The following is a 13,354-nucleotide window of genomic DNA, read 5'->3' as shown; positions in this document are numbered from 1 at the left end:
TGAAACAGTCTCACATGTAGTTTCTGCAGGTGTCTTTTCAGCAGAAACCTTCGGCTCAAGCGCTACGAAGAGCAGTTTCCTCTTCATATGAGTTTCTGTCACCTCAGACAGCGCTTTGTTCGGCCTACTCATCCTGTCACCAGACACCTATCCTTTTGAAGAGTGGTGATTTATGATGGAAACGATCGCTGTGGTGTCTGTGCCAGCTGACAATGCTCCAACTGCTTTTGTTCCCTCTTCAGGAGTTGCAAGTGACATCAGATCATAATCCGGATCATGTTTTTAACTCTTCCTCTTGTGGAAACTGTAGGAGATACACAAAGTAGGTGACTACTTTATCCTCGCAGCGCAGTTTTCTCTGTAGGTGCCCTACTGATATTACTGTCAGTGCATGACAGGGTCATTTCTCTGGCTGCAAAACAGCAAAGAATCTAAAGACTTCCTTCCAGAAACCCTTTAGGCTGTTTGTCATTGTCTGACATAGTATCAAGAGTCCCTGTCCATCAGGCTTCCATTCTGGATTTAACTAGGCCAGGAGGAGACTAATGAATGGCCACCCCTAAAAAAATGCCATTTGTACTGGCTGAACTCAGTATTGTAAAGACAACAACAGCAATATAACATTACAATAACCATAAATCAACATACTGTAGGTATAAAGCGTCTTTAAAATCATTAAAGGCGAGTGAAAGTGAGCTCCGGTCCCCTTCATCGCTCTCTTTATCCCGTCTCCCTTTTGTCCCATTCTTTATCTCATTACCATCACTGAAGCTGACCTCAGAACAGAGCATCCAGCTGTGTTCTCCTGCCCTACAGACAAACCACTGACCCTGTGCTGAACTGTAGGATCCTCCACCACTGTCACAGCCTCATCTAACAATGTCACTGAATGACCTCCACCACTCTGTGGTCATTTGGTGCACATTACCTCCTTAGATTCTGTTTTCTTATTGCTTTTTGTTGTTGTTGTTTTTAAGTGGAGCTTAACAGTGATTGTGTATGCTTTGTAGGATAACAAGGTGATGGAAAATATGAAATATGTTCAGAGGAATGAACAAAATGACCTGAGATACAACCTGTCAGACATCAGGCCTTTACCTTGTTTACAGCCAACACTGGCTATTATTTACAGGGAGCCACAGACACAAAACTCTCAAACAAGTGGTTATTACAGTTCATGAGATCAGTGTCATGAACTGTGTATGCAACTAACCACATGCTAAGGCCAGTTTATGTCCCACAAATGTTAAACTGTGAATGGAAAGGGCTTTTTTGTGTTATTCTCGCAAAATGTTTTCCTTTCAAAGTTTTCTGAAATATGCATTTCGGTCCAGCAGCAGGGAATGCAATAAAGATAACATGATTGAAAGGGTCTATGGCACTGACTTCAAAACACTTTTGTCACCAGCATTGCAGGATACATATCAAAAGAGGTACTTTCAGGTATCTCTTTACCTCTTTAGGTTGAAGGTGAGGGTGTTTCCATACCTTGGCAAAGCATGAGTGGAGAGAGGGAGAAGATTAATGATATAATAGCTCTGACCACACGGTTTAGTTATTTAAACTGGCAGCATCAGCTCAAATTGTTTCATGGCTTTCTGCAATGATACATTTAGGAACGTGTCTGGACAGGTTACAAGATGCTGGAGGCGAGAATTCATTGCAACTCCCTCTGAACTCAGCCAAGAGACAGGAGCTTGGAAGTTATGACACCATCAGTGAAGTACACGCAGAATGTTTACGTCCCAGCAGCTTGTTTGTGCACCTTTCTTTCAAGGAAAATTCAAAATCTAAGACACCAGCAACAGTTCACAGCATTAACTGATTGCCTGATATACAAGTGGAAAATATCTACCTTGGCCTGACATCACATTATTGATTTTATTTAAAAGTTTTGCCCTCTAATGGAAATGTTTCCTCACCAGTGACATTGTGGTTTATAAAAAAGCTGCCATTTTGTTAAACCAACAACAAACAGTCAAATAAAGGAGAGGAGATGCCCACTTCTTCTTTGGAAGGGCAAAGAGTAGACTGTCAGGTGAGGAACCTGCCACATTTCCTGACTGTCATGACGCTGGGTGATGATCTGTGATATTTCTTAAGCGTCTCCGAGGTCTTACAGGGTTGTAGTGAGTTTGGTGTTTTTGTTCAAAACATCCCGTGTCAGGATGGCCGAGACGTCGGAGGATTACTGTAAGCTTAGCTCAGGTGACGTCTTCTGTGGGGGGGCAGGTATGAGGGCCCTCCATAACCCTGTTCCAAAACCACTCCAAAACCAAGGAAAAGTATCATATGGGGTGCTCAGATCATTTGAAGATATGCACACCATCAAAGGCAACCTTTTAACAAACTCACTCAAAGTCCTTATTACCCCATCACTGTTCCGTGATTAAATATTTCAAAAGCTTTCAAAGGCACGTAAAGCAGGCTGGTATGTTCATTCAGATCATTGTAAATGGCTCCTTCAAAATCCCCCCAGAGTGCTTATCCAGTCTGTGTCCTCAGCTTAATGCTGCTGACAATACCCTAAAGCTATTTGACCACTGTGTTTACCTGCAAAATCAGATAGACCATGGGAAGTCAGATAGACCCTGTGAGGGCCAAACAGTTTTGGATCTCTCTTGTGGGGAGTGGATATTGTCGGCTATCTCGAGCTCCCATCGCAGAGCCTCAAAGAGCACGCGGTTAAGAGAGTGCATGAATGAGCTCTGCTCCCATACAGTATCTCTGGAATCACATAAAGACAACCTTGTGCTCTGCAATTTACTGCGCAGCACTCAGGTGCTTGTGCATGTCTCAACCAGAGCAAAAACAAAAGTATGACTGACATAATCATGTGTCAGAAGATTTATGGTCAGAGAGAGCGAAGGGGAAAGAAAAACTGGAGAGCGCGTTTTCTTACTCCTCCTCCCCTCTTCAAATTATTGTCTTTAGTGCTGTCCACTTGTTTGAGTGAAATGTTGGAAACTGTTGAAACAGAACATTTCAGACACACACACAGTTAAAGCCGTGTGTTAATGAAAGCCTTGTAAGATGTATGATTTAACAACTCTTTAACTGTGAAATTATGAGTCATTTCCTTATTCATTGGTGGTATATTTTCAGGAGTTTCTTTGAAAAAGCAAATGCATGTCTTCTATGTTTCACGTGTGCTGCCATGCAGATACAATGGAGGGTAGAAAAGGAAGGGCTGCATAAAAAAATCTCATTGCTTAGTTTGTTGTAATTAGAAATCAATCCTAAATGCTATCACGCCTTTCAACAAATGTCTGCATCATCAGATGTGGTGCGTTCAAGGACGATCTAATGACAAAACAAAGAGCAGGATAGGCCTTGCTTGAGTATGTTTTAAAGACTCTTTTGTTTTAGCTTTGATGCTAATTGCTGGCTGGAGCTCAGTGCTGGGCTGCCCTGATGTAACAGGTCATGGGAGCAGGTAGGGAAGCTGTGGCAGACCTCCAGCAATAACAAAGGGAGTGAGCCAGACTACCAACCATAAATCTGCAGCTACCACCAATTTCCAACTACTGCAGGTGATGGGTGAGCACGTGTGTTTGTGCGCCCGTGTGTCTATGCGTGTGTGTGTATTTTTATAAACAAAACTCCAAAGGGTAACGCCACCCCACTTCAGAGCAACATGTATATTACACCCCTGAACATCTTGGCATGGGCCTGGTCCTGTTTATGGAGAAACACGGCTAAGAGTATAATTAGCAATTCAGTGATCCTGCAGGGTGTCTGACTTAGGCTGAAATATCAAAGAAGGTGGTATTTTGTGCTTGTGATTCAGCGGGGATGAAGTGGCTGTGGCCTCTGTGTGGTGGTGTTTTGCACCTGACTGGAAAACACTGCAGGTGGATTACATGTAACAGTAGCTAAAACTACATTGTTTGTTTAAAAAAAAAAAAAAAAAAAAAAGCCTGTTTTGCTGTAAATAGCTGCATCACAGGTTTAATGGTGTCAGTCTCCATGATTAATCTGTACTGGCACAACTTAAGGGCACCTTGTAACTGTAGAGCGCCACATTCAGAGTATCCAAACAAAGCTTGTATTTTGCCCTTGTCATTTAAATGTTAGATTGCTGCAAGTGAAAGCAAATAGGCGACACATATAAAGGTCTCCGAGATGCAAGTGTTTTGTCCATGAGGTGAAGTGATGTGCGTCTCATGCACAAAACCCTAGTTTAGTTTTAACCAGAGCTTTCTGAGCAGCTGCCTTTTCTTATGCGAGTCTTTTGTATCAATATTATGAAAGCCGAAAGCTTTTGTTAGACAGAGACAAGCCTCTGTTATTATCCCTTCACGCCCTTTTCTCTTTATTCTGGGTAGATTATCACTGCCATTGGCGCACGATATGGTGACTGTAAAATAAACCTGAATTCTCATGTGTCACTGCTTTTTTTTTTTTTTTTCACAAAGAAGGTGAAACAGGTTGTTTTTACTGAGGGGAAACATATGCCTGTGTGGAAATGCTTGAAAATACAGCACAGGTGAAAACTTTACAAGCTACATTTGTCAATCCTAGGAGATTATTGGGAGCAGGTTTTCCGTCAGCACCTTTGGGCCCGTCTCCTCACTCCACTTCCAGGCCGATGAGAGTGGAATCTGTAACGACTGTGGGCTTTGGCGTCGTTAACATTTCCCTGTCACGTCGGCCGGCCTCTCTTGGAGACTGCCCTGCATTTTCTCGCCTGCGCTGGAGTTGTTGTAGCAACTAGTGGCCCAGGAGTGAATGAAGCAGATGTGCGAGTCATCTATCACCTGACAGCTCCCACTCCCCCGACTGAGCAAGTCATCACTGTGACAGTCTGCCCGACCAGCCTCATCAATTACACCGGTACCCTACCATTAGAGCACAAACACTTTTCTCCTCGGACACATTCAGCTGCTTCCCGGTCTGCAAGATGGGCCCTCAATTAAGCCTGAATAACTTTCCCCTCTCAAAGAACATCTCTCTTTCGGCCGCAAACGTTGCACTTGTCCTTTGAGGGCTGATTTATCTCCATGGTGACCATATGATTTTAAGAAACATTTATCTGTATTTTATGATACCTCCAATTGCTTGATGATGCAAGCTACAACATGGCTACTATCAATTAAGATTTACTTTAACGTCTATTTGAAAGGAAAAGTAATGACTATAAGTTAAGTGATTCCTGTTTAATAAGCAGTTAGGGTAATTTATGCTATAAAAGTTTAACAGCTCCACTGCTACGCTAGTTTATGGCAATAAAATGATGGCGTTGGAACTCCTTTTCTTTAATTTATGATCAGTAATATCCTCACTAAGTGACACTAAGTAATTTCTAAGTAGTCATTTACAGCATATTACAACTGTTCAATATCCGTATAAAACTATTGCACTGCATGTTGTTTCTTCATTGTATCTCTGTCTTTTCTTTTGATCAGAATGATACTTGATGTGTGAGGAAGCAATAATGGAAATCATATCTTGTTAGTATTATTCTGTTCCTGTATTCCATCAGTAGTAGTCATGAAACGCAGTAAACACAGACATTTGAACACAGACACATACAGACAGTCTCTATCACTTACAATATACAACTATGGCAGTGACAGCTGGGGCCAACTTACATATATCAGCTTTTTTTTCACAGGGGTTTTAAAAACAGATGTCAGGGTCAGAACATGACATTGAATATGCAAAAGATATAAATAAGACATTCATATAAAAATAGGCTTTTACAAAATATACTCTATTAACCAATATTTACCAAACGTGGAAAATGTGCCCGTGTTTTTGATCAGTGAATAAATTCCAGTTTAAGCTACATTAGCTTGAAGTGAGCAACACCACTGGAGACAGTCAGTACAGCGTTCAGCCTTCTACCTCAACAAGTGGGATTTTTCTAGACTAGCAGCAAACAGAGGGAAGACAAACTCAAGAGAAGGTCAGAAGGTCAATTTGAGTAGCCTACAGCATCTGGAACAACATTACTCTACAACATGACACATTATTCCAGGCAGATTCAAATCCAGTGTGTTAGCCATGGACATGTGATTGCTTTAATAAACTAAAACCTCATGACATTTAGTTATTTTTGATCCATAATGGACAAAATCAGTAGTTCTTTATAGAATAAATTAATATTATTTTCATTCTCTAAATACAGTATGTTAAATATTCCAAATGGCTGTGTCGTTTCATCTGTGCACATGGGGTGAGAACTACAGCAGTGTGTCCTGCCCAGCATCACATCCACCATAATTCATCTGTACTGGCAAAGGCCAAGCAGTCAAAACGTCAATACACGTCCACATAGCTTAAAGTCCTGTCATTTTGCTTTGGTGACTCACGCTGTGGTCATCCAGTCCCATATGCCAGGCGACAGTTTTCTCCAATAACAGCTTTTTCTCACACCGTTTCGACACTGCGTCCCAACAAACAGTCCAAGAAGAGGGTAAAAGAGCTTTGTGTGCAAAAGAATCATGACGCCCATCTTCAGCTTACTGCGTACACAGTAAGTTCCTCAAAAGACTGCATTAAAAAGCAGCCTTCTTGTAAGGTTTGTCCGTGAAAACACCAAAACATGAGCCTCTCGCATACATCATCACACACACCATCCAATAAATACTCTCATTTGCATGTGTACACCTCTGTCCTCTCGCTGCAGGTGTTGCATTTAACGTAGCAGCACCACAGGAACTTGCAGTTGCACTGCCAGACGCGGGAGTACTGGTGTGTGTTGTATCCCCGACCGCAGCACATCAAGTCGCAGCCGCTGATGTGCTGCATCATTGTCTTGTTACACACCCGTCCCTGTGTCCCCAAGCTCCCAGTCACTGGGTCCGCCTCACAGTAGTTAGGCGACTTGTCTATGTACACCAAGTCTGTATCCATGGGCTTGCGGTAAGAGTAAGGCTTCTTGATCTTGAGGAATTTCGGGCGCTTGTTGCGGCTGGCTTTGACCGGTTCCACGTGCACCGCATGGGCATATTTCTCCTTGAGAATGTAGCCAAGCTCGCGGAACTTGGGAAGTGTAGTCCAGCAGGTTTTGGTGGTGCAGGAGCCTGAGACACCATGACACTTGCATTCCAGTCGCATGTTCTTCTCCAGGATCTAGACGCACAAAAACAACTCAGTAGTAACAACAGGTAGCTGTGAACACACTCCAGCAATGAGTGATAGTTACACTAAAATTATTTAAACCAATTCTAGATTACTATAAGGTTTGTTGTATTTTTCTTCTCCTGCTATCATATTTTATCTACATATATGCTCTAAAACCCCAGTATTTGGATAATCGCTCGATCCAGATTGCACCTCGGCCCCTTCAAAGCAAGTGAGAAGCTCATTAAACAATATGACTGACAAATAACTACAGTTAGGGATTAAATACAGCCCCACCACAAGGCAGTGCGATACCATACACACAGAAGCCAAAATAATGTATCAGATTTCAGGCTCTGTGTGTGTAGTTACCACACACAACACACAAATGTCAAGAGTGACTGTACAAGGCGCCGAGTGACTAGGATTACTGCTAACCCTGAACTGATGACAATGAGACGAGCCATTGACTGAAACTAAAGTTTTCTTTAGCAACAAGGTCAATTGCGATTTCCTTTTTTTTCCTTCCTAAAATGCTACATGTTTGGTATGCGATATGGTCTCCTAAAGCCATTCACAGGAAATTTACGTCTGTGTTCTTGGCAAATAAACTGTAACAGTAAAACCCAAATACAGACGTGTGAACAAGGACCAAAAAGAACAGCTTTCCCCTGAGCAAACCACTTCATAAAAACCTTGGCTTCAACTCCCTAATCCATCAGTTGTTCTGTGACCAACACTTGTGACAGCCATTGTCTGGACGTCTTCGACCAGGGAGCTGTGAACGGCGCTCCTGCTCAGTGTCACTGCTTTTAATTAGCATAAATAAAGGAGGGGTAACTATCAAAACAGAGAGTCTATTTATTAGCCAAAAGAATGGGGAAATAAGCGAAACTGCTAAAAGTTTGAATCCATGAGTACAGTCTTTTCCCTGGGAGGCAATTTAGCTGTCCAGATAAGCCAATTTGAATTCATGGTCCTGGAAACGCACACAGAAAATTATCTACTCGCCGCAATTGTGTGCGAGGAGGCTTTTCAGCCGCTATGCTGGACGTGTTGGTTGTGTGAATCAGGCTATTTTGGCAGAGTCAGACAGAGAGAGAGGGATATCGGTTAACTTGGGCAAAGCTGCTTCTTTATCCTGCACTAACTCCAACCTCACTTTGGCTGTTTGGCACATTATTCCCCTCAATCTCTTAACTTCTAGACCTGCTGGAGTCTCTTTGTAACTCTACAGTGTTCTGCAACCATGCATGGCAGAAAGCCACTGAAAATAATACATAATGAAAAAAATCCTTCCTGGCTAATTTTCCTAGGTTTTAATGTTTTAATTCCCTATGCTCAACCTAATTTTCTGCTCTTTCTTTCGAAAACAAATGAATTATCTTGTATTAAATTCTGTCAGCAAGCATGACAAATCATCTGATATGTAAAAATGATTTAGACTTAATGCAGATTCAGTTTAGACTTTGATGAAGCTGGAGTTCATGTACAGAAATGACACATATTACTCAATGATTATCAAACCATGTAACCAAACAACAACACTGCACCTGACCAGGGTTTGCATTATTAGAGAAATTGTGGGTGGGGATTGTCCTAAAGGTAACTGTATACTGCCCGAGTGGTGCAAAACACAGGGTGGACTGGGCTAATGCCTTTTTGTACAGCGTCAATCTGTTTTCAATGCAGAGATCTGGGCTGTAATCAAATCCTGCCACTTAGACAGCTCTTCCCTTAAAAGCAGCCCTTTATTCAGCTCCTTGTTTAAGCTTGGCCTCACTGCCCATATCTTTGGCAAGGTTCACCCACACCAAAGCATGGCAGAGACTGTTAACAGTCACTGAGACCTGCTACTTAACCATCAGTTCACCGTCTCAGAGAACCTCGGTGGAGGTGGGAGTACATCATTTGTGCTAAATTCTACAATGTATAAAGTTACGCATAATCTCATTGCTGATTTCTTACCTTGCGTCCCACCTCATTATTATGGAGGTTCATGAGTGTCCTTGCATTCTGTTTGACCTCCCGAGCATCTATAAATACTTTGGAGAAGCCCAGGCCGTAGCTGATATCTGCTGAGCAGCCTCCCCACTTCCATCCTTGGTCTTTGCTGTAGAAACCCTGCTTCTCCTTGTCACAGCTACAGTCACTCAGGTTACCCTGTGTACAGGCTGCTGTAATGGCATGGGCCACACCTGCTGCAATGATGGCGTAGGTGAACGCAGCCTCTTTACTGCCTGTAGAAGCAGAAAAAAAAAGATGATGAATAAAATGTCGCAGGTATGCATTTAGATTTTGTGAAATAGAGAAGATCATAGTGTTTCTCCTTCAGTTTAAAATGAATACTATATTTGTGTAAGAGATTTTTTAAATAGGCAAAAGAGATCAATTATTAACACATTGTGTGCTTACATCACAGTCTTCCTGGCATATTACTCAAGGGCTGCAGTGTTTTGAAACCTGACCTGGAAACTGTCCTGCCCGTGAACCAAAATGTCTGCTGGCGGTATAGTCAACAAAGCTGTATGAATAAGAGGGTTGTAGGCAAGGAAGGGCTATTGATCCACTTGGAAACTGTCACATTCTGTGTAAACTCATAAGGCAGTGACATCAGAATCTTCATTCTGCCGTTATCTGCACCCAAGTCCAGCTAACAAATCATTTACGTACAGGGAAATATCGACAAATAACTAAAGGTTAATCTCACAGGACTCAAAGGCATAGACAGACTCTGAAGCTGAGTTCTCCGGCCACAAATAAACCAAAAGAAAGTCTAATTTGTCTTGTAGGCTTTTATATGGGACCAAAGCAGGACATTTTCCTTCTTCTACAATGTTAAAAAAGCATGTAATAAACGTGCATGTATTCTTGAATCGCATCAGCAAGCAGAACGCTTTTTTAATTTTCAGATCTATGATTCATTATCATGCAAACAGTAAACTGCTGATTACAACATCCATCATATCTATGTGTAAATAAGCTCCCCTTGTCGCTGTTTGTTCATAACAAACATCATACCTTCTTTGTGCTTCCTCCTGTCACCCGGTTCACTATGTAAAGCTGCCATGTTTTTGATAAACATCTTGGATGTGTGCCCTTGCCATTGAAAAAAAGCTCATATTGAGGCATCAATTATGTGGACGTTTTTATAGACTTGATGGGCTCAGAGCCAAAAAAGAAGGTGTGTCAGAGCAGTCAGTCAGTTCTGACTGCACCGTTGTTAATTTTTCCCCTACAGTCCTGAGTGCACGGGTTCACCACAAGAGATGGAATGAATACTTCATAACCTTGTAATGAGAGATGGGAGATATTAAAAAGCACGCTGACAAAAATTCAAAAGCTTGTATGAGTTAAACTAGCAGTGTCAGTTTACCATCACTCATGAAACTCTCAATATGCAGCCTCTTAGAGTGGATCTCAGCTCATACAGTGTAACTACAAAGTTCAAACATAGCTGAGGTCTAAAATGCCACAAATTTGGTGCACCTTGCATTAACCGTACACAATATGTCAGTTCCTGGTCATTCCTACTCTGCTTTAAGAACGACTGCAGGCTACACAGCTCCACTCAGCTTGGGCATCAACAATGGTATTCATTTACAGCCATTCGCCTTCTACGCTAATCTGATCAGTGAAACCAATCTATTTGGTATGGCTGTCCAAGCCATAGACTTAAACTCCTCTCTTGGAAACACAGACCAAAACTCTTGATTGGCTAAAACCACTCATTCATAAAGGAACAGATTGTCAAACACCACTGTTTTCATTTCAGCAGCATGAAGTGATAATCCTTTCTTCCCAACTGCAGCAGGCAAGATGGCCTCAAACAGCTGGTCCAAGCTACTGACCATTGTGTTATTGTAGTTTTTCTTTCAATATCTTCACAAAAAATATATTCTTTTAAGATATTTTTCAAAATGGTGTTACAAAACCACCTCTGTGATAATGAAACTTGTTTCATTTACCGTAGCCATAAAGATACTATTCGACAAAATATCTATATTCTTGAATAAACACTGTTTTGCTGTCCTGATATTGGTGTCCTCAATATCTAACAGTCTTTAATCCACCTCTTCCTATCACAGTAACCAACAAACGAGCCACACAACTCCAACTACAATTTCAGCATCCCCTGGAGATCATCCCTCTTCAGAGGAAACTTTTATCTCTGTAGTAGGAACGTTGATTTGGACTAATTTCTTTCTCTAATTTAATACTTTGGAGTCTTGCTTTCCTCTTGGCTATTCCTCACTGTAACTTATACCCGTGGTAAGAGCTACATCCTTACAGTGAGAGCCACAGCACCCATCACTAGACAGGATAAAGACCAGTGAAAATGTGTCTCTAGAGACTCTGCCGGGCTGAAAAGAAAGGCTGCCAACATTCACAAGAGCTTTGTTACAATGCTGGCTTCAGATACCTTTTATATATGCTCCGAAAGCCCTACTCAATGAAAAGTCTGGAGCAAAACTAGGCCTGATGTAAATGACACTAGCTCCTTAAGGGATGCTTCTTATACTATGGGTGTAATAATGCATGGCAGATGATAATGTTTGTCTGGAGCAGCTTTTCACTGGAAATGAGGAACACCAGATATTAGACTGTGTTTTGGGAACAAATGGAAAAGCATGTTATGGTAAAAATGTTTTTTTTAAAAGTCTGTAATATTAATTACTTTATAGCTTTAAATTTATTTAATTCACTTTGCCACTTGGAAATGGTGACATTTTTTGAATCACAGAATAGCCAAAGGCAAATGCTGTGCGCATTTTACGCGCAAAAATCAGCATTGCTGTACGAGGTGACTGATAAATTGTGCTTACTGCTGTGAGAGAAAAAAATCAAATAGTAAACAAACGTTAACAGACAGCAACATACCCACTTTCAACTCTTTTCCGAAGACAGTCCTCTCTCCCAGCGCGGAGCAGTTCCATCGCCCGTTTTTGAACTGAAACTGACACTCGTTGATGCCCATTTGGGCTCCCTCTCCGATGACGATAATGGCATCGGGGCGACTCTGGCAAATAATCCGTTGTCTGGGGGCCAAACCGGGGATCTTGTTACAGATTATACTCGCACCTAGGGCCACCACCGACGAGAAGCCACTGTGAAAGGAAGATGGACAGGACTGAGGGAAAGAAGCCACCAACCACTTTCTTCAAATCATTTTTTTTTTCTTGTTTGGTTTTTTCAACCCAAAACATTTTCCATGTCATTTAATGCATTTGCACTATTTGATGTATTAAATAGAAGTGATGGTAGGCCTATTAACCAAAATGCTTATCATGTCCTTCTGTAAAATACAAAGTTGTGCCGGGTGGTTGAAATTTAACAGCAGGTATTAGAGCCAAATGTATTAGTTTCACCTGAAAAACGTATGTGAGTTAAGGTGCACGTCATCTATATTACAGTTGCACATTATGTGAGTTTTATCATCATTAAAATGTTTGATGAAAGAAACGTCCTGAGTTATGAGTACGCAGTTCCCACGAGTCTGAGATACGGTTACGCTCCTCACTAAACACTTCATTTCCATGTATGAGGTAGTCTACCTGCTTTTGAGGAAATAAAGGAGACACTAGTCGTTTTTTGAAGTACCAGCAACAGGTAAATCTGCCATTCGTCCCTGATTAAAATAAAAGACTTTGTGACTGACTAACAAAAGGTCAAATGAACGCAGCTCACCCAATTTTCAGGTAAACAATTCCTAAACAAAGCAAAACTCTTAAAATCCAGCGTCGCGTTCTCCGACTCATTGCTGCCCGGCTCTCAGTTTCATGCACCGATTTGTGGAGCTGATTAATAACTCTGTTCGCTTATTCTCCGGTCGATCGCAGCCCAGGTAACTCCAGAGGACGTCCAAAATGACGAAAAGCATCAAAAACTGTAGACGCTCGGGAAGTTTTACAAATCGCCGACTGGGGTATTATCCAAACTCCCTTCAATACGTGGCCCCCTTTCGCTGGGCCCTCTTGTCATTGCGAGGGTGTCACAGGTAACCCTTGGGGTGAACAAGTGCGATTATCTCTGTCTCTCAGTTCCTCTGCTACCCGCAGGTCTTGGCTATATATCTGCCTCATCTATCTGGGGCGTGTTCACAGGAGACATGGGGCCCTGCTGAAGAATCCCGCCAGGGCTGAATCTCAACACACACACACACACACACACACACACACACACACACATACTTACATACATACTTACACACACACACACACACACACACACAAGCCTACACACTCCTTTGCTGTGAATTCACCTTGACTGATTGGGACAGTCA

At 41.9% G+C, this 13,354-nt stretch overlaps 1 protein-coding gene across 2 annotated transcripts; it reads right to left on the bottom strand.

The window, feature by feature from the left end:
* Positions 1 to 5,451: 5,451 nt before the first annotated feature.
* On the bottom strand, positions 5,452 to 13,123 carry LOC111588737 (protein Wnt-7a). 2 transcript variants are annotated; one of them, XM_035943378.2, is made up of 4 exons: positions 12,760 to 13,123; positions 11,953 to 12,179; positions 9,040 to 9,311; positions 5,452 to 7,080 (listed from the first exon to the last, which is right to left on the bottom strand). In XM_035943378.2, exons 1-4 carry the CDS (start codon positions 12,828 to 12,830, stop codon positions 6,598 to 6,600), a joined length of 1,053 nt encoding a protein of 350 aa, XP_035799271.1. In that variant the 5' UTR covers positions 12,831 to 13,123; the 3' UTR covers positions 5,452 to 6,597. The 2 variants fall into 2 exon arrangements, with proteins under 2 accessions (XP_035799271.1, XP_054869251.1); XM_055013276.1 differs by lacking the exon at positions 12,760 to 13,123 and having other exon boundaries at positions 11,957 to 12,160.
* Positions 13,124 to 13,354: the final 231 nt, after the last annotated feature.

The sequence above is a fragment of the Amphiprion ocellaris genome, chromosome 8, assembly GCF_022539595.1.
Source record: "Amphiprion ocellaris isolate individual 3 ecotype Okinawa chromosome 8, ASM2253959v1, whole genome shotgun sequence".
Taxonomy (NCBI): domain Eukaryota; kingdom Metazoa; phylum Chordata; class Actinopteri; family Pomacentridae; genus Amphiprion; species Amphiprion ocellaris.
This window is presented reverse-complemented; position numbering and strand designations above follow the sequence as displayed.

What these genes read in the sequence shown, in the direction of transcription:
- LOC111588737 (XM_035943378.2), bottom strand. Translation starts at nt 12,830, where the DNA reads ATGAGTCGGAGAACGCGACGCTGGATTTTAAGAGTTTTGCTTTGTTTA. An exon ending in ATTGTTTACCTGAAAATTGG is followed by an intron (nt 12,180 to 12,759) that starts GTGAGCTGCGTT and finishes TTCCTTTCACAG; the next exon opens with TGGCTTCTCGTCGGTGGTGG. An exon ending in CGGAAAAGAGTTGAAAGTGG is followed by an intron (nt 9,312 to 11,952) that starts GTATGTTGCTGT and finishes CTGCTTCTACAG; the next exon opens with GCAGTAAAGAGGCTGCGTTC.